Source organism: Epinephelus moara, chromosome 19, assembly GCF_006386435.1.
Source record: "Epinephelus moara isolate mb chromosome 19, YSFRI_EMoa_1.0, whole genome shotgun sequence".
Taxonomy (NCBI): domain Eukaryota; kingdom Metazoa; phylum Chordata; class Actinopteri; order Perciformes; family Serranidae; genus Epinephelus; species Epinephelus moara.
The window spans coordinates 35203380-35231228 of NC_065524.1; the positions used below are offsets into that span (position 1 = coordinate 35203380).

Here is a 27849-nt window from a genome sequence, read left to right on the forward strand (position 1 = left end):
TGCACAAGCTGCTGTGGGGCCGCATGAGACTCCTATCAGGTTGACTTAAAATGGCTCCACTGGTTACTGGCAAAGATATTTGTTACGCAGGTGCCTCATAGAAGTCAGTTAGTGGCCTCAACCACACACACGCACCTGTTGAGCTACAGTTGAGACTGTCTTCACTGTTGGCAGTTCGCTCTAAATTATCTGCGGGCATCTTTCTTTAGTTTCCATTCAAATGTCCTATTTCTGCACAGCCTGTTCTCATTTCCAGGGTGTCAAAATGCACTGCTTGGACAGTTTACTGCAACATCATTATAGTGACAGGGAGGGGCACAGTTTGGTGTCTGTATGAGACACACCAGATTTTCAACCCACTCCAAACCCATGTGCATCATTATTAGACATTTACAGCAATGGATGTTGTATTAAGAGAGTGAAAATCCATTCAGGGTGGGTGGGAGAGTTGGTTGATGGGTCTAACATGAACAGGACTTTGACTCAAACTGTTGTCCGTGTCCTGTATAAAACTTGTCACATCAGTCATTATGATATGTGTCCACAGCTTCCGTCATTTCCAAGCTTACCATTTATTGTCTATGTGAGCAGCCATGCAATGCATTCTGGTGGCAGAGCTTTGTGTTTCAAGAGTCGAGGCATCTACTCCTCATTTGTATAGAGCTCAATCTAGGTTACATAATGCAAATCAGGGCCGTCCAGTATGACTCGCTGCCTCTGGAAATCTTTGAAATACTTTCAAACTAACTGGTGTCAATCTAAAATGAAAACAGATTCAACAACTGCATGGCTTTATTTTTCACCTCAAATGTTTTCAGAAACACAATTCAGTGAGCTGATTTTACAATATGTAAGAGTAGGTTTTCAAACGAGCCACCATGTTGGTCCAGTCTGAAATCTGGGTGAAGACAGCTCAGGAGCTGAGTGGCACACCCATCAAGCGTTCAATGCTGGGAAGCGATGTGACCCCTCATGTCAAAAGACATCCATGTGGACATGCGCAATTAGTCACTTGAGTTGTTAGTCACCTGTCTAATGTCAGCTGCGAGCTAATCCTAAACCTGACCAAGTAGTTTTTGTTGCCTAAACAACAAAACTACCCACTTCTCTGTCAAGGTCCGCCGACCCCTTCTGCATTATAGATCTCAATCTCAACCTGAGTGTGACAGGTCCTGAAAAGCCCAACAGGTTGAACTGCTGAAAATGTGCACTGATGGGCCGAGTTGAGGAGGGCTTGGACTGTGGAGGAAAAAAACCTTTTTTTAAAACTAGATAGATAAAAAATAATAAGGGCGAGAAGGAGAGGGAGCAGCCAGGCTCCGTGCCGGGCTGTCTGAGCATGGAGCTTCTCTGATGGGGAAATACGGTGTGGAGAGTTGTTGATCCACCGAGCTGGTCCATTTTCCATTGAAGACACGCATGTCTTGCGCCACCACACAGCCGGCGTGTCCTGGGTGTTAGATATTGACTAGTGCTTTTTGGGGAGGTTGGGCTTGGTCAGGCTTGAGCTCAGTATTTTATGAGATGATCTCGGATGGGCCGGGCTCGGTGCTGGTTGTAATGTTTTTGACCCATTGAGAACTCCATTCTGCATCAAGATAGAACACTGAATGTATAAAGAGACCTGGATACAGTGCTGGAGATGGAGCTGTATTCATATATACTACTATAAATTGCTCAATGGTGCATGAAGCTGAAAAAGCTTGAGTTCTGTGGTATGAAATTACTCAGATCTTCTGAATCGTGGGGCCCATAGAGCAAGCCTAAGAGAGACTGTTGGGGGATGAAATGCAAACTTCTGTTTAGTGCTCCGCTAATGGGAATGAAATGATTTAATTGTAGACTTTGACCGAATTAATCAAATCCTGATAGTGAAACAAGTAATTTGATGGGGTTGTGACGCTCAAAAAAAATTTATCAACTGATTTACAGACCTCTCTTTCACAATGAAGTCTATGGGAAAAAAAGTATTTTTGGGGCCGATGGCCTCACGTCACAGACCCGGACGTTGTAATTTCATGTTGGAACACTATGTAAAAATGGCTTCAAAGCCTGGTGCTGTTCCTGGGGACTTGGATACAACACAAAAGGCTACTCCCGACATCATTACAGTGACGCTGGAGTTTCTGCCCAAGCGTCAAAATATGACTAGTAGAGATCATGTTGCTCTGCATGATGTTTCAGTGTTTGTCTGATGAAGGAGGTGTCTTGCAGAAACCATCCTCTCACTTTTTGCTTGTCTGTGATTTACTGCTTCCCCTTTTTTTCCCGCTTATTTTCTCTCCGTCTTTCTCTTCATGGAAAAACACAGTCAAAGCTGCTACACTGAGATGCTACTGACTGACTTGACCCCCTTTAGCTGCACAAGTCAGAGGAATGCAGGACGAGTGAGAGATCATTTGAAAGACGTGCTCAGCTACATGAAGTAAAGATTGAGGTGAAGTTCTGTTACTTCAAACCAGCAGAGAGAGAAAGACAGTAGTTTCTCAGTTCCTCCCCGTTGGGTTCTTGTTAGTGAGGAAGCAGCCAGACTAACACTCCTTCACACATGGTTTCTGTCCATAACCACAGCAGGCTTTTTTTAGACTGGGGGGAGACAGGGTGTGGATGACTGTGTACCTACCACGACTATATGAGCAAACAGCGGAGACCAATGCTTAGTGTGTCCAGACTCACAAAAAACGACCGTAAACAACGCCTCGGCATGGCGGCTCAGACAGACCCAGGCGCTGAAATTATACATGGGTGTCATTTCTTGCAGACACTTGAGAAAACAAACTGCAGTCAAAAAGCAAAAGACGAGAGTGTTTACTTCTATTCATTTCAGACAGACTTACAGCACGACATTGTGTTGCAAATGTCATCAATTTATTCCACATTTTTTCTGAAGGAAGTAATTTGTTCTCATCTTATTCAAAGGAAAATAATTCAATTCTTCTAAATGCTATTTGTGAGGGGGAAGTTTAAAGCTTTCATGTCAGTTTTACCACAGTCACATGAATACAAGCTCTCTCAGACACGCTCTGTCTTTCTTATCCGTGTTGTTTTCTACTTCACTAAATGCCTCGGACTGTTGAACAGTGTCAGCATTGACCTTCAGCCTGGACACATGTGCTGTCTTTGCATGTGGAAAAATACTGTGGTTAAATATGAATAATGCAGCAATGACACAGCTCATAGCACAGTTATAAAGCAGTTCCATCCATGCACACTATTCCTTTCATACATTCACACATATGAAGAGTGTTTGTATAATTTTCAGTAAATCATTCATCAGCATAATTTTCTAGCAAGCTATTTAGGCCAATTTGATGCCAGCTGCTATGCTGAAAGAGCGTTTGTATTCGTGGTTATTTTGAACCTCTATCTTGCTTCACATAGATGGATTGCTAGTTTAGGAAGTGACTTCTCAACTGCACAATCCATCTCAGAACAGCAAATTGATTCCAGCAGTCTTCTTTCCTGTTTGTGATTTCAGCAGCAAGCAAATGTGTCACCCAGATAAGAGACTGGTTGTATTCATTGTAATCGGTGATCATTATTACGACTGCACAGGATTAGACAATATCATATACATGAGACGATATAAAGTTGTTTCCCATTAGATATTACACTACAAATATCTTCTCTATAGATTTTCCAGAATTTTTAGTATGTCAAGATATATGTCAAAATCATGATATGAAATTACTTATATTTTGATAGAGGGTTTAATACATAGGCCTATCGCTCAACCCTGTAATTGCATTCAGTGGTAATTAGTGGGCAGTGGTGGGGGAAGTACTCTTATTCCTCTACTGAAGTAAAAAGTACTTTGAGAAGACTATGACAATACTAATAGAAACAAACAGAAGTACTGCATTACAAATGTTACTCAAGTAAAAGCAAGTATAATCAGGAAAATGTTCTTAAAGTAAAAGTGCCCATTGGGGAAAAATCTAAAACAAACAAAAAAACATAGCAAAAATAAAACAAATGAATTAAAATATATATATATTTATTGATTTAGGATGATTGTGTACGTGTATGTGTTGTGTATTTATTACTGTCATGGCACAGCAAATTTCCCTGTAGTCCTTGTGCAATGACAATAAAGTCTACACAAAAAAATCAAAACAAAAATAAATTAAAAAAATAAATAAAAATTTTAAAAATAAAATTATTAAAAAAATAGATAAGAAAATGACTTCAATTTTCATCAAAATAGTTTCCAAAAAAATTTCTGCCAACTGGACAACTGATTTTGACTACTGGTTTTAGGTGTACCTGTGTAAACTGTTGGGGAGTTAAATTTAAAACAAAACATCATATATTATCTTTTCATGCAAAAATACTTTTATTTGTAAAGTAACTGCAGCTGTCAGATAAATGTCATGAAGTAAAAAGTGCAACATGGCCCTCTGAAATGTAGTGGGGTAAGTGTGGCATGAATAGAGGACTCAAGTAAAGCACCTCAAATATGTACTTGGGTACGTTACTTGATTAAATGTGCTTAATTACAGTCCACCTTTGCCAATGGCCCCATAACAGCTCAAATTTGAAATATACAAATGATATATAATATTAGTTATTATCATTTGGTGTTTCTCTCTCTACCATTGCCAGTTGACTTATGATAACTAACTGAAAGTCACAGTCATCATCAGGGGGTATTTCTGTTGGTGTGCCAGTAAAGAGATTATTCATCACCTAACACGGATGAGTGAGTTACATGGAACTGGCAAACTGCTACACACTCAGACAGTCATATGTAGATGATGACATTTCAATATAAATCCCCACAGTAATTAAATTTACCCCGCCTCCTCTGGTGACGACCGTGTCGACGACTTCAGGAACAATCAGAAATCCTACCACTTCAACTTCAGGAGCGTTGAATCGCCTAAAAAGGTTGCTATATGTATGTATAAATTTAACATTAGTTACTAGATAGTTACTAAAGAGATGTTTCTCATTAAAACTGCATTTTAGTTAAGAAACAATCTTCCTTTTAGAATGTGCATGCGTTGTGAGTATGAGTTGTACGAGCAGCACGTGAACACCACCAGTATAGAGCGGTTCCCCTCTCTGTGAGGACACAGAGTGGATCAGACACAACAAGCCTGCACAGACTGTAATGATAAGGTAGGACGTCTCAGTGTGTTTAATTAAAGATGTGTTCACTAACTCAGTGAGCAGCAGGCGGTTATAACTGTTTTCTCTTAAGAAAGGCGACTGGTTGAGTTAAAAACCGGCGTTTAAAGCTGAATTACCTTATAAAATAACGGTAACGGTTACTCGTTTCAGATTGGATTTTGTCCTCTTTCAGGTGTGTTTGGCTAATTTGTACGATCCCGTGGCTCGTTTTTGGTCTTTAACTGTTTCTGAGGGACTTAAATTGAGAGTTAAATGGTGCCGGTGGTTTGATGCTGGGCGCCAGCATGCTTTCTTTGTTGACTGCAGATGGGAATTAAATTTACCGCCAACTTCAAGCGTGCTCCGTCCGGTCCAGCGGTGCAGTTAATTAACGTTAGCTTGGCCGGTTAGCTAACCGGCTTTTGATTAGCATCACCACAGTTAGCAGCGGTGTTGAGGGCGAGATAACGTTAGCTGCTTTGCGCAAAAATATTGTTTGTATACTGAATTCTCACAGGCAAACAGCTTCTGAAATGACGTCAATGTAATCTTCATATTGTTGCCTCATTTTATTTAATTTTCCGCCCTAAAAAAACTTTAAATAGCTCTGCCAGCTGGGTTGTGACACTGGGAATTATTCAAATGGCTCAAATCGAGTCCTAAAAGTTGGACTTTTGGTCTAAATTAAATGAGTAGAGTCCCCAAGAAGTGTACTCTGTGGTAATAAGTGGCATGGTGCGTGACATTTGCTTCCTGTTGGAGAGCACGTGTGTGACTGGCACTCAGATTTTAATGAACTCTTCAATGGGAGCACGTGGGGAGATGCTGCATCATGCTCATGTAAGCTGATTGTGGTTTTGACAGCAGGCTCTAACATCCGCCTTCAGGGTGGGTACATAAAACAAGATGAATCTATATCAGCTCTGTATGTAGGGCACTAATACAAGTCACCATGATGACTCTTTTAATGTGTCTCTGAGGCTCAGTGGTGACTTCAGTTACATGATGACACTTGGTTGTATGTTTTTATTAGGCTACCTGATCTCAGAGGATTGTTTTGTAGTATTCTCTAAAACTTATTACAGGTTTACTACACCTCCTCTTAATGACGAGGGATCTCTCCGACTGTGAGCGAGTGTTTCCTGGCTTGGCTCCATGACACACGTGTCTGTGCTATTTGTGACTCCGCTGACCCTGAAGCAAGAAGAAGAGCGCACCAGAATGGTGGCTTTGTTTTCCACTGAACAGCAGATGGGACAGCAGCATCGACCCACCGGCACCACTGGGTGCACATGAGCGTGTGCTTTACGCTTTTCCATCTGTGTATTGTGAGTTGAATGACAAAGCAAAATGCTGCTCAGTATTGTCTGTGCTGGCAGAGTAAAACATTTATAACTTCTGGCTGATGGCAGCTCTTCCTGTGAAGATAATATTAGGTGAAACTGACTCATCAAAGAGAAACTAGAGACCGTGGCCCCTCCAGTCTTACTCATTTAAACCCATCAACGCTGACTGTAGTGTAGTCATGGTGATAAGTGGAGTTGCTTTTGCCAGTTCATCAGTCAGCTATTTATCTAGACCACTTGAACCAACTGAAAAGACGGGCAGCTGGAGATGGGCTTTGTTCGTGCCCCCTCTGTGAGTGGCGGGAAATGACTTGGGGTGTGAAGGGGCGTCCCTGAGCCATTGTTTCCTGCCTTTTTTTGTGTCATCCTGATTATACAAAGGATAACAATCGTGGTGGTTCAGTCCCCTGTGCAGACTTGTGTCTGGATGGAAGTCGCTTTGGTGCAAATCACAGATGTGATTCATATAATATACATAACTTGTTTGTATTGAGTAACAAGCAGAAAGCACAAACTGTGGGTGCATTTTTCTTTACATTCAGGGCTCCCACAGGTCCTTGAAATTCTTTTAAGTTTGTTAATTTGAGGGAATAAATCAAGGCCTTGAAAGTGTTATATATGTCTATATATTTTGTGCAAGAATAAAAACTGTCTGCCGTCACTGTAACACAAGTCTTCACATATTTAAGCCTCTCTTCCTTCTGTAAAGCCTTTCCTTCTCATTATAGAAATCCTCAGTGTCATAACAGTAATTAACCTTGATCTGTATTTCAAACTATGCTGTGTTGGGTCCTTGAATTTGAGAGACCTGGGCCTTGAAAGTCCTGCAAAAGCACCTGAATGTGATGTTTAAGAAAGTGTGGGAACCCTTTATTCATGATAGGAATAAAGGAGTAAGAAAGGGTGTTGTTTGGGATGAAGCTGCACCCTGTTATTTAGATGTTTGTGCTTCCTCAAAAATGTTTGCAGCTGTGTTAGTGCTGCGATACTCCCTCTTGACAGTCAAGAAGATAATTATTCATTTTACATTCTCTGATTTGATGTAATTTAATCCACCAAAAAAGCTTTGACGTTTTAATTATTTGAAGCAAGAGCATTCACATGAGGGATTTGAAACTGGTGAAATATCAATGCAGTGTCGTGTCTTGGTGATGAACGTCCTGGTAGAGACCTGATTTGAGAACAGCAACATGTGCCAAGCTAAATATTGTGTGTTGACTGAGTTTCTGACCCCTAGTTTTGAAGAAAATAAAGATCCAGTCAGTGTTGTAAGAGGTTTGTTTGAGTTAATTTTACCGGTCTCTATGTGTCTTTGTCAGTCATTAGTGGAGATCCCACAGTGTCACCTAGGCCTGCTGCGTCTGTTTGGTGTGACTCTGAATTCCCAAATGCCTCTATGTCCATGTCGAAATGATGATGTGTTTTGCCATCTGTCGCAGTCCTTCTTTTCACAGCCTATGTTCCCTGATGTGCGCTTTGGTTCAGACACAAGTTGTTTAATCTGTTGAGTTTTACTTATTCTCTTAGTCAACAGGATTTCATTTGGCTGCTCGTAAAAAGCCAGCAGCTGACGTGAAAGGGTGGGAAGTTGTTAGATGTTTAGGCAGCTTTGCATTTGCTGCCAGGGTGACCGGCTGCAAATGCTATCACAAGTCAAATCGACCATCCATGCCCTACTTACATTTTAAAGGCGACCACAAAATGTGATGTAGATTAGTGATTGTTGGAGTTAATTCAACATACAAAATCAATTACAGTGCAGACTATAGTACGGACTTTGTTGTAAGATAATTTGGGAATTTGACAGTAAAGTACTTCTGGGTGCTGTGACATTAAGCGGGTAAATCAGATGCTGAACTATGAATTGGTAACGACGCCACAGGCCTCTACAGCGCGAACACCTCAGCAGAGAGGCAGACAGCTTGATATTTTTAATCCTGCCGCTCATTAATCTCTCTCAAAGGGTTCTCTGAGTGATGTAATGTTTTGGAGAAGCTTGCATCTTTTCTTTTTAAGATGAGGTATTGTCTGTCTGCTGTTTGACTCTGAGTGGCTCTGATATTTTTAATCTGCTCTCAGACAGATGGAGGACAGAGTCGCTGCTGCTGTCCTTGAGAGAACCGCAGGAGGAAACGCAGTGTGAAATGGGAATCAAAGCTGTAAAAATCAATGTAGTGCAGCATAACTGTAATGCAGCCTATTCTTCTGTGTTCTCAGGCTATAAACAAGCTGCATTTTATGTACGTGTGGCTGTGTGGGTTGGTCAGATGGGAAATTGGAAACCTGGTTTGTCACTGAACGGCATGTAAATCATCAGTGAACAGTTTTACGAGTTGTGCATGGGAAGCCAGAGCAAAAGGTTAACTCTGAACCGTGTCCCCAGTAACCCGCTGCCACTGAAACCCAGTACCCTAAAGACTGATTGCTTCCAGTGGAGGGGAATAATGATTCTCTTGTTTGTTGTTGTTTACACTGTAGCGTTGTACCTGCCTTTGTTAATTTTGAGACTCCCGATTGTGAGAGAGCAGGCCCATGTGGCATGTAAACACTGAAGGGTGTGCAGTGCACGGTGTTGAAGTTTTGGCGTGATGAGTGCAGAGTATTGTGATGCGACGTTACCCAGTTTGTCCTGTTTCTGCTGCACACAACAGACATGTTAAAGGGATAGTCATCAGAATTTGAGACCAATACTTGCATAACATTCAGTTTAGTTTTTAGTCTGCTTAGTTTTGTGTTTTTTTTCTGCTACTATCTCGTTAAATGAAGTTAACCGCATTCAACTTGGATCCAATGTGTGACATAATCTTTAATTAGATTGCTTAAATGGAAACCAGCAGATCTTAAGGTTGAGGAGGCCTGGCTTTGGTGATAGTTTAAGCTTCATTCAGAGGTGTACATTATGAAGATTTGAACATTTTAGTAACTCTTGACGACATTCACTGATACTTAATACAATAACCCATGACAAGCCTTCCTAGAATGGCATTCAAGTTTGATACAGGGCAGAGGAAGCATTATGACTCTAATAAGAGTGTTCCCCATCCATGAGCGCTGGGAAATGACCTCGAGCAAAGGGTTATTCTTCCTTTGCCTCATCATATGACCAGCATCAAACTATTCTGCGTATCAGCCTGGGAATAAAGCCGACCCTGTTAGAGAGGTATGCTGGTGAGACCAAAAAAAAAAAAATGCACTCCTGTCCTTTTCTATTAAGATTTACCTCTGTGTGTCAGATATAGGTCACACTTAAAACATTCAGCTTTAATGATTTTTTTCTGTGGGTTTCTCCCACTGTTATGTCCACTTCCTTTTGCACTTCAATTCCTGTCACTGATATCTCAACTGGTGGCCTGGGGAGAGCTACGGATAGATGTTATTAGTGATACAAGAGGTGTTTACAGCCGCTTCTTTTACTTAATTTCCAGTGGCGCAGTGAGCTCCACTGGGAGTAATGTGGATGAGGTCCACAGTGAGTGTGATGAGTGTGTAGATTCCCATGCTTATGGAGAGATCCAGCATCTGACACCAACACTACAAAGCAAAATCCATCCACGTCTGTTGAGCTTTGCAATAATTAGATGTCAAAAGCTGCCCTAATAAGCCTGAATATGGGAAACACAGCTAATTTATTTCTTGGTGGCAATAGCATTGGTCCTGTTTTAAACAGAGGAGCACAGATTCCTTGTCCTCCTTATATTCTGGATATAGTTTGTGCCTTGAAAACAAAAAAAATTGAAACAGAGGTCATTTTTTTTATCATCACAGAATTAACAGCCACCCTAATATTAATAATAAAACGCGCACACTTTACTTAAAAAAAAGACTTGGAGCTTTGTGCAGAGGTTTTACGTAACACACGGGTGGATTAGAGTTCAAAAATCATCTGACCAACAGCAGATGCTTGTGGAAATCAGAGCATCTACGAAGAAGCCCCGAGCAGGGAATATAAATTTAGCAAATCATAACATTATGTGACCACGTTTACAAGTTGCATAATTAAAATTTTGCACACAATTGTGACCATGGCAAGCGGACTAGTCCAAACTGGCCCCTCTTTGGCGAGATTGGATCTATATTCTTTACCATGACATTAGAGGAGGAAACAATAAATTACTGCCACTCCTGTTAAATCTTTTTTCCATTGGAGTGCTGATTGTTGGAGTTGGATGTCGCTGAGAGGCCGGCTAGTTAAAGTGTCACACCGGTGCCAAACTGGAGTTTTGTACCACTCTACAGACTGCAAAGTGCCTGTGTGACTGTGTGTGTGTGTGGTGGGCAACTTTTCAAAAGCAGGCAACTCATGCCAGCTGGCTCGGTTTGATGACATGTTAGGTTGAGAGAGGCATACTTTACAGGAATCTGGGACATGGCTGAGCCAGTGTGTTTTAAACTGTGACTTGTACTGGTGTTTGTAATTTCACTGGCCATGATAGAGTTTGACCGTTGTTTCTCAAACAGCTGTTCAAACTGGTCGAGATCGACATCATGTTGGATGATGATATTGTTGTTGGGGAGGAACAACGCAAAAATGTGTTAACCAACCACGTGAATCCAACTCAACTCACGAACCGCTAACTTTATGCATTGTAGTAGCACAACTGTCAGAACTCAGGACACACTGCTGGCACTCTTCAAGGTGTGTGTGTGTGTGTGTTTGAGAGAGAGTTATTAATAACTTACTCTGAACACTGTTTTGCCACTTTTTACCCACACGCTTGAACTTGTGATATTTATAACATTGCCAGTGGAGTAAAAAAGGTAAAATAACAACAGTCTGCCCAGCAGATGTGAGAGGATATAGATCAGTGACGAGGGTAAATCTTCGCGATGGTGACGACAAACTTGGTCGAAACCACTTTGTCTTTCTTTTAAATTACAGTGTCGAGCTCAGTGGATGATGCTGTCCTCCATCGGCCCAACTCCCAAACCATACAATATTGACCTAAGAAATTAAGACAGGTGATGTACCGATTTTTTTTTTTTTTTTAAGGACAGCACATGTAAATGACCTTAAACATATCTTGATCATTTTTGAGTTTGAACCTCTTGTTGCCTGTTGGCCGAAATATATCCGTGACAGGCTAATATCAGCAGATAGAGTTGCCAATTTATTGTTCGGGCACTAGTTTGTATTCACACAGTGTGTGCCTGGTCTCATGGTAAATTTCCGTGTAAGCAAGCACATGTGGACTTGTTCAACAAATACAGGCTGTAAGGTTTGAATTCGTCCCATCTGACTTGCCATACAGACTTTTCTCATAGATTGTTCCCTCTCAGTGTTAGACTCTGCTCGATCAGTATAGTTTGGATGCATACCACTGAATGGGCTATAGTGTGTGTGTGTGTGTGTGTGTGTGAGAGTGTGTGTGAGAGACCCTCCTTCATATAGAGCCGTCTCTGTCCTTACTGACAGCGGTCTCATGACCTGCTACACATGGGACTCATCATGTCATGTCTGTCAGCAACAAGATGCAAGAGTGCACTGGTAGAGCTGGGTCAGGTTTTCTGTTGCAGATAGATATTGCTCAATTGCTCAATATTGTAGCTTATTTAAAGGCCCCCCTGTGGAGTTTTCCTGTCAACAAACAAGTTATATTAAGTCTTACTCACCACCACATTGTGTGTGTGTGTATCCTTGAGGTCTCACAGATGTGACCAATGCATTTCCTTCCTCATAAATCACTTGCAAATCTGATTTTTGTTAGAAGTTTGCAACCTGCATTGTTTACATCCGTGTTTAGTTGTGAGCAGTCTTCTTTTTCTATTATCTTTGTCGACACATTGCTGCACTTGTTGGTGCATTATCACCACCTGTTGATCATAGATATAGTGTGTGTCGCGTCACCTGTGTACGTCTCCATGCATGAGATTTAATGAAACAGAAACCCTGTCATAAAAGCATTTATCCAAAGCAATACTTGTGGTCAAAAACTCTGCAAGGAGCCTTTCTAAAACTTTCATCATCCTATGACAATGGGTGGCCGACCCATCAGTGCATTTCGTTGCGAGCTGTTGAGTGTAAGTGCTCATGATTTAAGTATTTACTGAGAACACCTAAACTTTGCCTTGTGTTGTTTAGCTTGATTTGATGCCAGATTTGCTCTGTGTTCTTGAAGGAGGAAATGCCTTAAAAAAAACGATTCTGTTTGGAGAAGGTGTCACAGAGCTATCTGAGCACATGTCTTCCATCAGGTCCCGGGATAAGTTGCTAGCACAGAGGGGAGTGAGGGTGATTGATATGTTAAGGGTGGGGATGTGTGCAGAATAAAACTGAAAGAGAAGTGATGGGAGAAAGTAGGACAAGAAAATATGAGTTGCACAATAAAAGCCGGGGGAGCAACAGATCATGTGAAGATAATAATGATCGAGGCACAGCAGAGGAACAGCGGATGAAATGAAGTGAGAAATTAGTAGGCAGTAGAAGAAATGGAGGGAGAAATTAAGAGGACGTGAGCGTGATAGATTAAAAAATAGGAGAGTGGAACAGATGGGAACGTAAAGGCAAAAGACTTAATGACATTGTGGAACAACATCATTAAAAAAAACCCAATCATTTATTCTTAGCTGTTACATTTGCTCCTTTTCTGAGCACTTCAAACTTTCACCATTGCTCAATTCTCACAGGAATATTCCACTATTTACTTCAAATGATGAAATATAAATGAAATATAGGAGTTGATGTCTATATGCCAAGGGGCGCCATGCATGCTTGGAATGTAAATGTGAAAGTATGTAGGAAGGGTGGAGGACAAATGGGAGTTTGAGGTAGAGGGAACAGGGAGGGATGGACACTGAGATGCAAAGAGAGGGAGGTCCAATGGGCAGCAGACAGCAGGGTGTCAACCCACTAAACCCCTATAGTATAAAATGAAGCATGCGGAGCTTGTTCGGCCTTTGCTCTGCATCTTACCAGAGGAAAGAGGAGCCTTTTGTTCCTGATTAAACTTTGCTGTAAGTAAATTTGTAAAAGGTTTTCTTTGAAAGGTTAATGGGGGCAGAAAATTGTCACGTTTTTCGCATTTACTTTGTAATTTGTTGCACATTTGTGAGGAATGCTGTGCGAGGAGAAGCATGTGTTTCTGACCCATGTGAAGGTTGTCCTGTGAGTTTCACAACTGTTATGCAACTTTACTGTAGAGTGGCAAGTTTTCTTTGAACAATGTTTGCCTGAGCATTTAACCACTCATTGCTCTTGTGGCTGGTTTTTCTTAGACATCAGCACAAAAATTAGGAGGCTGAGTTGCGTCTGTCACAAAGTTTGAGGTTTTTTATCACTGGAGCTGGCACACTCCCAAAGGATTTAGAGCTGACTTTACACTAAACCTGACAGTCTTAACTCTAATTGTATTATTCACTGTTCAAATGACATTATGCAGCCCATTATTTAATCGTTATGTTGGCCCAGATGCTGTCGAGCTCATTAGAATATCTAAATATGGAAAGAGGACACATATGGCTGCTGATGATAAAAACGTAGGTGCCTGCCACACTCTAAAAGTTTACCACATTGGAAACATATTTGTTATCTGTGTATTTCAGACGTGGTGCCACCCTGATCGAACCCTGACTGAGCACGTGCCTCTAACTGCCTAACAAGAAACATGACGGCCATCAACGCACCTCAGGACAAGTAAGAGAAACTCTTCTAGAGGCCTTTTAGAGTCAATAAACTGCTTTCAGTTTCTGTTTTAGTAACAGTATGTGCCAAACACAGATTTGGATGAGACCCAGTGAATAAACTGTTTGTTGACTTTAAGCTGAATGACTTCATGGGTGTTCTATCATGTGAACGTCCTTTTGTCTCTTTCCCAGATACAAATTAGTATGGATCATTTTCTTCATCCTGGGCTTGGGAACCCTCTTACCGTGGAATTTCTTCATGACGGCAACAATGGTGAGTAGAGCTACATTTGAGGACAATTGTGATCTTGTGAATGTGAGAATATTTGCAGCCAAATGCAGTTCTTCCTGATATCAGCAGACAGATGCACGTGAGAGGAAGAGCCTTGTTGGTGGCAGTGTGGTCAGTCATTAGTTAATTAAAGGGTTGGGCTCCACTTGGAGGAAGGGTCACCTAACGTGGAGAAAACAAAGATTGTTTGTTTACCTTTTCCTCTACAACCACCTGGTTTCACTCAGGATGGCTGACCTGAGTTCAGCTGAATGGATTACCATGGCAGTGGTAGAGCCTCTCTAATCCCCAGCCATTATTTTTGAGCTTTCAGGGGTTAACTTCTTAAAATGTGGAATTTTACTTCCATTGTTCTTAAGAGTTGATCTGGACCCACCCTTAGGGCATGTTTTTGTTGGAGCTCAGATAGCTTATAGTGTTTGTATGTTCTGACAAAGTTGGAATGTCACTGTGATAATGATGTGCTTTAAAGACATGACCAGACATGTGGCTGTGCTATAAACCTGTTTACACCTGGTATTAACATGTGTTTCTGTGATTCGAACACAAGTGGACAGGCAAGGCAAATTGCTGTTCACACCTGTGTCTATCATGGGTCTCCAGCTGACCACTTGTGTTCAGATTTCATTACTGCATATGCCACTTATGCTTGAAGGTCAGTGTGCCCTGTGCACAGTTACATTAGCAGTTGTGTCACTACAGCAGGAGATATCGCTGAATTCAACACGTCTTATTCCATGGGGCAAAATGATGGACTGTCACACAACACTTGGTCCAACTCGTTGTAAAAGGGGCACGTTATAGAGCATTAGGTCGCTTTCACCAAAACAACTAGTGTCCTGTGCTGATGATGTAGTCCTTGTTGGGGACGCATTAGCGTTTACGCCACAAAAGATATGTGGTCATATGCGTCCTAGACCACCTCTGCAAGTGGTTTGAGGGCTCAGATCTCGATCTAGATCCCAGTCGACCAATAGTCATCATTTAGGTCCATTAGTCGACTAGTCGCCAGGATGTTTATAATATTAATGTGATGATTAAATGATATATTTTGGTGGTTTGAGTTGAAGGTGTGAGAAAGAATAGTATCAGTAACATTGTTAACACTGTGCTACATTACAGAGAAATACAAACCGTACTAATGAACCTTCATTAATATAGGCCTATATTTTATCTCCAAGTGCACGTCACACACTGAGCGAGCCGCCTGTTAATGACGCTGTGGGCTAATGGGCATGTAGCTACTTCCATGTTTCAGATGATACGTCATGTTTGTAGTCGACCAATGAAGATGAGTTTACATATCACCTTGGGTTCGCCCTTCACCTTCTCAAAATGATCCCACACTTTGGATTTCCTGCCCGACATGTTATTAACTAGCCTGTGGAATAACCGCAGGTACCAGCCCTGGAAATTAACCTGACTCCTGTCTGACTGCTGAGTGTGGACACTTCCTGTGTCTGTCCTTTCAAATTAAACTCCCACATGGCCCAGTCATATAGGTTTTGATTTATTTTGACAAGGCGCAGCTCCTAATAGAGTTTTTTTTCTGTGACTAAGCAACCAATGAAATCTTGCAGACTAATGACTTTTCTTCTTTTTGGTCAACTACTCAGATCACAATGCCACTTGGTGGTCGTTTACACTTGTATTTAGTGCCGTCCACTTATGATCAGATCACCCAAGAGCCATGTTAGTAACGGGTATAAACAGACTCTGTGGCCACGCTCTGTAAATGCAAAAGCTTCTCAGGCAGACTAACATGAAGTGCATCACATTAGCATTTGTAGACAAAATTGAGTAAATTCAGCCACTTTTGGGTTCTGTAATGTAAATTAATTTGTGCATCATTTAATCACTTAACACTTTCCATCTAAGCAACCTTCTACTTCGTCATTGGTTAACATTCACTCAGTTGAAATGGGCCAGAGTAAAAGAAGAAACACCTCTCAGCATTGGGCTTTGAGAAACTACTATTGATAGATAGAAAAAATTACAGAAAATAAAGGTTGTGAAACTATACGGCGCTCCTCAAATGATATAATAAGACACAAACTTGAGACTCCATGTTGATTTGATTATCGTTTATTGTTACAGTTGAGTTTCAAGAACCACTAACCATTGTAATAAATGTGCATTCCTCCATCCTTTCTCTTTAGTACTTCACGAGCAGGCTGAAGGATGCTGATCCCACTGAGCCTGCTCAGTCACAAAATGAGACCATGGAGGGTGGAGATACTCGCAATGTGCTGGAGTCTAAGTTTAACAACGTGATGACGCTCTGCGCCATGGTGCCTCTGCTTATTTTCACCTGCCTCAACTCCTTCCTGCACCAGAGGTATCCACCCTGCTCCACACTGACACGCTCACACCAAAACAACCTGACCCTTTAGGTTTATGTAACATGCAGTCTTGTGTCTAGAACGTACACTTCTCCACCCACAGGAAGCACCGAGTAAAAGCCTCAAGGGCAACATACGTAATTTGATAACAGAAAATAGTAAATTGAAAGGATGAACTCTTTTGAGGCAACACCTTTTACTTTTTCCTCTCTTTCTGCCGACCCTTCTGCTCACCACATGCCACTATAGGTAACATGATCCTGTTATGTGAATGTATGTCTGCACGCCACCAGTATGTTTGCTTTAATTAGAGTCGGATAGAGAGAGATCTGGGGTGGACCCCGACCACGGCTGACTCTTCCCTGCACAAACACACCCAGGAATGCTATTTTATCTTCTACTTCCCCCCCATCTCCCCTGGCATCTCTCCTCCTCCTCTTTCTCCTGCTATGCATTTATTGAATGGTATCGGTATTATTTTGATGTGTGAATAAAAATCAAAATCAAATCAAAAATCAAAATCAAATCCCCTGCTTCCTCACTGTACTTACTTTATTCCTGCTGACCTTTTTTTTTGTCTGTTCTCCTTTTTTTTTCTTTCAAAAGTCACACAACTTGTTTCCTTTAGTCGATGAACGAAGAGGCCACTCATTCTGAAACACAACACACTCAGGCGGGCCTCAACTTCCTCAGAAGAGAAATGACGCTCTTACCACCTTAACTGCAAAATGTTTCTGTTTTTACTTCTGTTTAACAATGAATCATAATCCACTTTCCCGTGTGCCCCTCCCTTCTTTCTACTGTTAGATTTAAAAACATATCCTGTTATTCTACCGCTGCCCCTTTCCTTTTTTTGAACACTTCTATTATGTAATGAATATAAGCGGTTGGATATTTGTTTAACTGAAATTTGAGTCAAAGTGTCCACATTGGGTATGGCTAATGTTCTCGGCTGGAGGCTCAGGCTGGCAGTGTAGAAGCAGACATGGCTGAAGTAGTTTTAAATTTCATTTCTCTCTGTTGTTTTCAGGATTCCTCAGAAGCTTCGGATCACTGGCAGCCTGGGGGTCATCCTGGTGGTTTTCCTGTTGACGGCAGTGCTCGTCAAGGTGGACATGGCCCCACTGCCCTTCTTCACCCTCACTATGATCAAAATCATCTGCATCAACTGTGAGTTTCTAAATTCATAACTTGTGGTAATTACAAAGGGTTCAGCCATGGATGTGTAAAGAGAACTGTATACAGTGTTGGAGGCAGGGCCCTGCTCATTCCCATGTTGCTTAGTGGTGCATGAAGCCACTAAGAGCTCTATTTCCGGGGTAAGAAATTACTCGGACCTACCGCATCACAGGGCTCATAGAGCAGCACACTAGAGACTTACAGTGACCGAGCAGCTAAGTTGAACGCGGATAAAAATGATTCCATCATCATTCTTTTAGATTTTCAAAAAGTTGTCCCACCAAATGGATGAAAACCTGACCGTGAATCAAGTCATTTTGTGGGGGTTGTTACACTGAAAGAAAATATCCACTGATTTACAGAGGACTCTCACTGTTTAAGTTTTTGGGAAAACGCCCGTGGCATCACATGACAGACCGGATAGTTTTAATTCGTCCACTGTGTAAAATGAATAAAACTGGCTTTAAAGCTTGCACGTCTGGACCAGTGACGGCGAATCAGAGTGAAATTAGAGATATCATCATTTTCAATCCACGCGACCAATAAAGTGCATTGTGATTTGCTGGAATACACATGGATAATTACAGTATGGAATGACCTCTCAGCTGCTAGCCTGTTACGGAGAGGGAGCATCTTTGCTACGTTGTTACTGGTACTTAAAAAAATGAAAGCGAACAGGCTACATCGCCACTTGAGCAGTGCGTGATGTGAACCTCTTGTTTTTCATTTCAGTGCCCACGTTTACAGCATCTACAATTTGGCGGGTCGATGATGCAACTGATCTGTCGAAAGTCATACTAGATGTAAGATGTCATTCGTCTTCAGAGATCATCTAAGCTGTGCAAAATTAAAATTCTTTTATTTTACATGGCAATATGTTAAGTAAAGACTGTTTAATTTTGCACAAACCCAAATGAGTGTTGCGCTTTATGTTTTCCTGAGACTATATTCCACCCATACAACGAGCCCTTCACAAGGTGCAATATGCACAGAAATCCTGAAGTATCTAAAGACCACCTGCATGTCATCACCCTACAGACACAGCAACGTTACAGCTTTTACAACAGTTATGTCTATATTTGTAGAATATATCACACATGAATGTTTTTTTAACTCAACACTTCCTTTTTTAGTTTCAAATTAAAAGCCCTCTATCACTCCTCTGAACAAAATCCCTTCATTTGTAAATAATAAATAAATCATCAGAATTTCTGGGTAAAAAAGAGTTATTTTCTTTTTTGGCTACAGGGCCAGTAAAAATATGCAAGTGGGGGGGAAAATATTATGTTGAACACTGTTACATCATCCTTCATTAGTCACTGCAAGGAAAGTCTCTATTCTTACTCAGAAAGAAAGCTCAAATCGATAACAAAGTAATCAACAGTCAGTCACAGAACAAAATGCAAATACCTTTTATCCACGCTCATGTCAGAGATTGAACTCATGCAAATGATTATTTCCACATGTTGTAACATCATCTGCATCCACTGTTTTGGGAAAATCCCTTTCAATGGGTGGGTACACACACACACACACACACACACACACACACACACACATTCTCTCCTACCACACTGAGCCTCAGAACGCGGTCTGTAATCTCTCTGCGTTTGTTTATTTACAAAGACTCACTGAGCAGCAGGGATAAGCTCACCTGCCTCCTTATCCCCGTTGGGCCAGTCCTGACCCCCAGATCCTCCTGAGGAACAGCCCGTCGTGTTTGATTTAGAGAGGAGGACATCGTGACCGTGAAGCTTTGATATCGATGTCGACACATTCCTCTTAGTTGACACATTACAAGATGCAGTTAATGAAGCCCCAAAGCTGCAGCACAAGAGGTTGTAATCCATAAGTGTGATTCAAGTTTGTATGAAACGCCTTGTTGGCAACAACTTTATGTAAAGTGAGGTGAAGAAAATAGTTATATAACAGTTATGCAAAACAATTAATTTGCTCCATGTTGTTTTCAGAATGGTATCTCTCTGTTTGTGACAGCGCTTCAGTTTTTATGGGCCTGTCTTTTCTGTAGCTGTGTGTTTTTCTCTTGTTTCACAGTGACTTTGTAAAGCATACTAACTCTTAAACATCCTTGTCTTGTTCCCAGCGTTCGGGGCGATTCTTCAGGGCAGTCTGTTCGGGCTGGCAGGGATCCTGCCTGCCTCTTACACCACTCCTATCATGAGCGGACAGGGGCTGGCCGGCACCTTCGCTGCTTTCTCCATGATCTGCGCACTGGCCAGTATGTCTCACACACACTTTGTCTGTCATTCGACATAAAGATACACAAGAGGTGGACAAAACAACACAGCACAGCACAGCACAGCACAACACAACACACCTACCAGTGCTGTGCATTAACTCTGGTGCACAAGTTGAAAGGTTTGTTGCACAAAACTGCACATTCCCTGTCTACTTGCAATAACCTTTCTAGAGACAAGACTTTGCACAATTTGTAATCCTTGCTTTTAATAAAGAAGCGACAAAAAGATAAACTTTGTAGCTGTGTGAAACACACATTCACACCCAAATATCGCTCCATATTAAATGTGTTACGTGATGAATGTAGTTTTGGTAAAAGGTCAGCCAAGTGTTGGGTCATTAACGATAACTTGTGTTGGCTGCTCTTTGAGTTTGATTTCCCAGACAGAATTATGAACACAGGAAGCTGCTTGGACGCCCTTTTGGCACTCAAGATCATTTCTTGTCAGATTTCTCGGTGTTGACCATGAAGTATTGTTTTTCTTTTCATTACTTACCATTTTTATTTCATTTTCAATTTTGCTTCCACCGCAGTTTAGTTTCATTAAGTTTCCTGAGTGGGTTTTACTTCAGTTTTTATTGTTTAAAAATGTTTAGTTTTCATCGGTTTCTGTATTAGTTTTAGTTTTTTTGTGACTATAATAGGGGGAAGTATTTGTCAGAGGCAAGATTTGAGAAGAATCGGTATTACAGTACAAACAACACTTTGTGAAGGCCTTTGACTCACAGTCATGTAGACATCCCTGTAATGATAATAATAATCCCCATAATAATCTTGGTGCTGACTCAGACCTGACAATGCAGGTTAGCAGTTACCAGTTAGATTACATCAAGCTTTGTATCAGTCTCTCACCATACCGTTTCTTTGCTTTGCTTTCCAACTATAGCAAGCTGCAGTGAATTTGACAAAGCTCTTCTTCTCAGTCCATCTGACCATACTAACACTAACTGATGAGGCTGTGAGGGTGAATTATGGGATGTGATGTGAGAATGGTTCACCAGTAGTTTGCCATTAGAAAATTACAACATACTTTACATGCAGAGACAAGTTTTTTAAAAGCAGCTCGTCCTGCAGTGTTCATGTTTGTATTTGCACAGATGATGTTTCCTACAGTAAATACTTATAATGTTTAGTTATTGTTTAGACTGCAGGAGTTTTTTTGTCCCAACTGATGGTCATGTTTGAGGCTGTAGCTTGTTCCTTGAAGTCTTCAGATACACTGCGATTAGTTGGGCAACAAAAAATACTTTGCAACTATTTCTGATAACCACTTAGTGTTTAGGTTATTTACCAAGGAAAAAAGGCAAACATTTTCTGGTTCCAGCTTCTCATATTAATAAATGAAAATAATCATTAGTTATAGCCAGAGTGAAACGACATAATCCAACAACTGGAGTTTGAAATGTAATTTGAAAAGAGGAATACTGACTGGAGGACATTTTGGAGGACATTTGCCTGAAGCTATGAAAACCTGCTGACTTAAATCAATACTTAGGATAACAACACTAATGATTCTCTGTGTCCCGTCTTGGTCCGTAGGTGGATCGGCCCTGCAGGACAGCGCCTTTGGTTACTTCATCACAGCCTGTGTTGTTATTCTGTTGGCCATCATGTCCTACCTCGCTCTGCCCAGGATGGTAAGATCTCATCTTTGCTAAAACAAACATTGTTTTACAGAGTTTTTTTGTTTTCATCATGAGGTGTTTGTTTAAAACTACTTTCAGATGTATTTGCTCTCAATAACTTTGCACCTTTTTGGAAGATGATTTGTAAATGTGCTTAATGCTTTTAGATCATTCCTAAATAAAGTCCAGTCTTTTTATTTGCTATTACTCCAAACTCTACAGTCTGTGATGATCGATAACACAGCTGATAATTTACAGCACCTCAGGAAACATGTTGTGCTTCCTGTATCCTTTCTCCTCAGCTCAGTGGAAATGCCTCATTACGTGTTTTTTGTCAACAGGAGTTTTTCCAGTACTACATGGAGAGTAACAGATCCAGACCCTCTGCTGACGCGGAGAACAAGATGGACTTACTCAATAAAGGTACAAACAGCACAGGGCTGTGTAATTGATCAAATTTTATTTTCAGCCATGATTTTGACTTCCAACAATTATGAAAACAAGATAATCCAGATCAGTGGTTCCCAACTGGTCCGGCCCCGGGGTCCAGATTTCTCCTTAGTCATTAGTTCGAGGTCCACAGAGTTTAATACAGTCAGCGTCATACTTGCTCTCGGCCATGTTGTTGAGCTAGTTTAAGGTTTCTGTCAAGTAGCTGTCCGTAAGTCACTCACTTTATAGCAGGAAACAGGACTTTAAAATAAAAGCTTTTTGCTGGAAATGTACTGCACGTAAAAATAAAGTGTGTTTTTACAAACTTGACACATTTGTGAGTCACCTGTGGTCCAATCAGAATGGACCCACGACCCACCAGATGTAAATCACAGATCTGGATAAAAGGGTCATTGCTCCGAATTCTGTTTCACACGATGCTCCTGTTTCGTCGTGTGATAAATAAATCCTATGCACCTTTTCGCCGCCCCCGCAATAAAAGCCCAAACTCACTCTCAGGTAGAGCCCTGCATTAGATCGGGTACCCAGCAGGTGATGGTTTGTCTTTTATTATTTAACTTTAATTCCTGGGTTTGTTTCTGTATGAAAATAAGAACATGCGACAGACTGCAGATGTTAGATGATAAATATGCTAAAATAAAATGAGAGTAATTTAATGTTATATGTAATGACTGGTGACTTTGTGTGTCGGCTCTCTTCTGCACCAGCTGGAATATGACAGCTGCTTCAATCAGGTGCGTTACTAACAGGCACGTAAACTGTAGACATGTGCTGCGCATGATTATGAGAATAAGCCAATAATTAGCTTAGTTTCACATGTATGAAATGTCAAAAAATGATCACTGCCTAACCAAGTTATTTGAACTGCACATGGTTATTATAGGATTTGTGGTTTTTGGTTGGGCTGCAGATCTTTTGTCAGCGGGTCGGGTCAGATTGCGGAACTGATTGGTCGTATGTGTGGGTGGCAGGTCGGGTGCAGTATTGTACATCACAGTTACGGATCAGGAGCGGGTCTTGAAAATCGGACACAATCAGGACTTTGCTCTCAGCCAGACTGTGACATGCTCAGTTCCCCTCAAGCGAAAACACAGGAAAGAGAGCTGGTCAGTGACTAATTGTGTTAAATTACTGTGACCACATTAATTGATTATGTAATCAAGCAGCCCTAATACAGTATGCTGACGAGCCTGCTCAGATATTCTTTGAATTACACCCTCAACAAAGATGCAAGTTGGTCAGATAACTTAATAACACCACAGGTTAATGTTACGGCCTTCAGTTGTGTGTTTTTTCACCTTTTTCTCGCTTTTTTTTTTTGTTGGTGTGTTTGATGGTTTTTAATGATTTTTATCTGCTGAACATTATCAGGTTTCTGTTGTTGGTAATCTTTAGCTGGATGAAAGTTTCATGTCCATCCGAGCCTTGAAAGTGCTTCAACAGTCAGCTCATGTTGTCTATGCAGAAAATTACTATGACTGTTACCTCAGGAAAAAAGCTATCATTATAATATAACACTATCATAACAGGTCACTTTGTGTCAGACGTGCCATGTGGAGTATTTCTGGTTGCTCTGTAGCCTTAGCGTCTCTCTTTTTAATGCACACTGACCACAGAAGCCAAACCCACTGAAAATATTTGTGTTTTGGCTTCAACTCGACCAGTGTGAGTGTGTGGCGTTAATTACTAGTGTGTGAGAGCGTAATGGGAACCCGATGTTACATAACAATTGAAATCTTGTGTGGTCATCCACTCCAATGTGGGAATGATGGTCTTAACCGCGATGTGTCACTTGACCAACGTAATGACAGAGAGCTGTTTGTTTCTCAGACGGTGCGGGAGAGAAGCGGCCAGTGGTGAGTCTGGTGGAGGACGAGGCCAAACCCACCGTGTCTGTGTTAAACATCTTCAAACAGGTGAAGTCACTTTCTCACATTGTGACACATGAACACAAATCAAGTGCTGTATGTGCAGATAAAGAGGCAGCAAACCTCTGCTGTGAGCCAGAGATAACCAGCGTCATTCTGGTGACCTCTTTGTGCATTTTCTATCCTCTACCTGTATGACAGATATTATACTGGTTACATAATATTGATTATGTTCATCTTGTGTTATCTAATCAGATCTGGGTGATGGCTCTGTCAGTGTGCTTCATCTTCACCGTCACCATTGGAACATTCCCAGCCGTAACAGTAGAGGTCAAGTCAACAGTAGCAGATGGAGGCGCCTGGGGTGAGTCTCATTTCTGACAGTGCATACACTGTTAAAGCAGCTGGGGAGCCAATAACTTTGATGATGTGACATTTGAAAGAGGAATGGCTGCCAAATTGTGTCCGTGTTTAAAGCTTTGTTCCCAAAACTTGTTTGTTTTTGTTTCATTTCCCATCAAGAGGATGGGAAAATTTTAACCCCTGACATCAGACCGCAAGATTGGGTGCTTCACAGGGCAGGAATATCTTCCTATTTCAAAAGACACAGTTCAAACTTATTCACATAATTTTCCTATTTATTTCTGTTCCTGATGCTGAATATTGTACCATCTCTTCTACTGTTGCTGTCACTGCAGATCTGTGGAGTTTAAATTGAAAATGCAAAATACAACGCTCTATTTATGAACATGAGAGCAGCCAGTAGAAAAACTGAAGTTGGTGTTAGTATCAACAATCAGGGTACCCACACATTTTTAAAAACGGTACAAAAGACACCCACATCCAAACGACTAACGGAGCGGGTGCTGGACCAAAGAGACATCAGGCAAAGTAAAAAACAGTCTGACGAAAGGCTGTGTGCCTCAAAACATCACTCAGCGTTAAAATCCTTCTAAACGGGATCTACTTGGTGTGCGGACTTTTTTGTTTTTACTTTCCCACACGATTTTATCAATGACTTTTTAGAACTTTTCCATAATATTTTGCTCCATTTATGTGACTATAGTTTAGCAGATTTAAATAGGTAGGCCTGTATAGCCAACAGGGTGCAGTAATGAGCCTCTCACTCCAGGGTGCTTTGCCCTAGTACTACAGCAAAACTTTGACATAGAATATAGAGTGTCATAACATTATCTGGCCGAGCAATGGCAGGCGTGAAATATCTGCCAACACTGGAAATCTGTTGAGCGGCCTTTTGACTGTCTTGATAACTTCTTCCCTTTAGCATCGCTGACCAGTCCCGCTCCCCCTTGCTGCCAACATCAAATGCTTTGTTGCAGAGTCTACATCCAGCGTTGCTCGAGTATTCTTCTCCTGAGTCATGCATTATATTTGTTTTTTGAAAGTCAGACATTACTAAACACACACTGCTAAAGCATGTGTAGATAAGCAAACTGCTTGTGCTTGCTAACTTTACTCGCTAGTAGAGTAAAGTAGTAGAGTAGTAGACATTCTGGCTGCTACTAGCTGCATGCACCAACATGCATCATGTGATTATAGTAACATTTCGACTGTTAAAGTTAGACCTTTTTATGAGACTTTAATGAACATGTTTAGAAAAATTTCAGGTTGTCTACAGGTCCATAAAATGTCTTAAAATGTCTTAAATTCAATGTTACAACAATAACAAGAATAAGGCCTTAAAAGTCATTAAAGCCGCTACAAGGAACTTTTAACTGAATATGCAAAAGTCTCTCGTTTCTGCTGATGTCTGTGCGTGACCTACAACAGCAAATGAGACCATCGGTGTGAAGATAAGCTATTTCTATATAGTGTATATCCATACCTTTAGGAAACTGTGTCCAGGTCCGCTGCAGGTCGCTTCCAGGACGAAGCGATTTACGGCACTCAGACGGCACACGTCATCTTACCTAGCTGCTTACATTTAGTGACTCTTATAAATAGTCGCTATTCCTCCTCCTCGAGCCGACGTCCGTGGGGAGTGAAAATAGCAGCAATCATCGGGTAAAAGTTCTGTGAAAGCACTGGACTCACCAACAGTCAGCCAAAGTTCTGTGAAAGCACTGGACTCACCAACAGTCAGCCACGTCTCAGTCACACAAAGAAAATCCAGTCCTCTGGAAGTCAGGAAATCCTTCAGGATAAACGTTTTGTTCACTAGCGATCTAGCATTTACCAGCCCAATCCTGGCAGGAGCCGGCGGGTCCACGGCGTTAGCTGTCCGGGGAGCCACACACAGAGGCCGCCGGTTGCGCAGATTCACCTCGCGCCAGCGGGGACGAGGAGAGCAGGGGCCGCGGGGCTGGAACACCTCATCCGGGCCGACGACAGGTACCAGCCAGGCGTCGACAGGGTCCAGCGAGTGCCGAGAAATAAAGAGGCGAGGCACCGCTCCATACTCAGTCCAAGAAGCCGTGGAAGTGCTCGCCAAACAGGCCTTCAGCCTTACCAGCCGACCGCTGCGTTTACCCCGGCGGCGGTGGCGCTTACGCCGGAGAGGTGGAGCTGGGGCGCGGCAGAGGTGAGCTGGGATCCCCGATAGGAGCGGGGGCAAAGTTTTCCCGTCTTGTTGTTTCATTCATCCCCAAAACAAACACATGCGCGAGCCAGGTAAGCGTCTTTACGACAATACGCGCTAGAGCTCATGGGAAATGTAGGCTTCATTCCGGCAAAACACTACCGCTTTTGTCCACAGCGTTGCCAAAATCAATTCAAAATGAAAGTTCCTTGTAGGGGCTTTAAATAGTGTTAAAATTTAAAATTGTGAGGTTGTAACTACTACAGACATGTTGTCTAATTTCATTCATCTATTTTTTTTATTTCTTTTTGTGAAAATGAGTGAAGCTTATCTATGTTACAAATCTTTAAAAAACTGTAGTACTGTCACTGCACTTCAGACTTGCACTTACCTGTTGGCAAAATGTAGATCGCCCTAACTCACTCTGATAACCATATTCCTACATAACACTTACCTCTGCACAAGACCACATAAATACTACTTACCTGCAATGCTTACTTGTGATGCTTAAATAAGTACAGTAAAACATGACAGACAAGATCTGTCCTAAATCTGGTTAAAGGGTGTCTTAAATGGGTCTTAAAAAGCTTTAAATTCAACTGTCTGATCCCTGTAGACACCCTGTCTGAAACATTTGCAGCGTTCTGCGTCATTGGGCACAGGAAACTGTTGTCTGCTCGGATTCACACAGCTCGAGTCACGGCAACAAAAGGATTAAAAAACACCAAAGTAGTTTGAGATGTTTCGTAATGATGATTTGATTCTTCCTGTGCTGTGACTCTGGAATACATCGTCACTGCTGTGGGTCCAAACAAAAAACCTCCATGAAGGACAAAGCCCACAGAAGTTAAGGGTTTTTTTGTTAAGCAAAGACATTTGCAGTCTTGTTGTTGTTAACAGCAGTTTGTTTGTTTTGCTCCCTTCTCAGAAACTTACTTCATCCCCGTATCATGTTTCCTCCTCTTCAACTTGATGGACTGGGCTGGCAGGAGTCTGACGGCCGTCTGTATGTGGGTCAGTAACAACACTTAGGACACAAATAACATGTTTTACAGACAGGGCTCGGCCTCTCTAACCTTCTCTGGAGGTTTGGGCTTCCTCTGTGGGTTCAGGGCTCGATGACATCACAGGTGGTTGTATTTTACTGTGAAGTTCCCTACAGGTTTAGAGGATCTGTTCAGGTTTCACACCTGTCTGGTAGTTTCAGCAG

General features: G+C 41.6%; 1 protein-coding gene across 4 annotated transcripts in view; it reads left to right on the forward strand.

Moving 5' to 3' along the window:
• The window catches only part of LOC126406606 (equilibrative nucleoside transporter 1-like), a 48222-nt gene that overhangs the window by 15916 nt on the left and 4457 nt on the right, over positions 1 to 27849 (forward strand). The window contains exons 1-11 of one of the 4 annotated variants that reach the window (XM_050070981.1): positions 5012 to 5124; positions 14001 to 14091; positions 14274 to 14355; positions 16533 to 16711; positions 17746 to 17885; positions 19999 to 20133; positions 21694 to 21791; positions 22121 to 22202; positions 24063 to 24148; positions 24356 to 24464; positions 27568 to 27653. In XM_050070981.1, the coding sequence (XP_049926938.1) occupies positions 14063 to 14091; positions 14274 to 14355; positions 16533 to 16711; positions 17746 to 17885; positions 19999 to 20133; positions 21694 to 21791; positions 22121 to 22202; positions 24063 to 24148; positions 24356 to 24464; positions 27568 to 27653 (1026 nt within the window). In that variant the 5' untranslated portion in view covers positions 5012 to 5124; positions 14001 to 14062. Of the gene's footprint in view, positions 1 to 5011; positions 5125 to 11340; positions 11421 to 13293; positions 13413 to 14000; positions 14092 to 14273; positions 14356 to 16532; positions 16712 to 17745; positions 17886 to 19998; positions 20134 to 21693; positions 21792 to 22120; positions 22203 to 24062; positions 24149 to 24355; positions 24465 to 27567; positions 27654 to 27849 lie in introns of those variants that run through there. The other 3 variants (XM_050070983.1, XM_050070982.1, XM_050070984.1) reach the window with 3 other exon arrangements.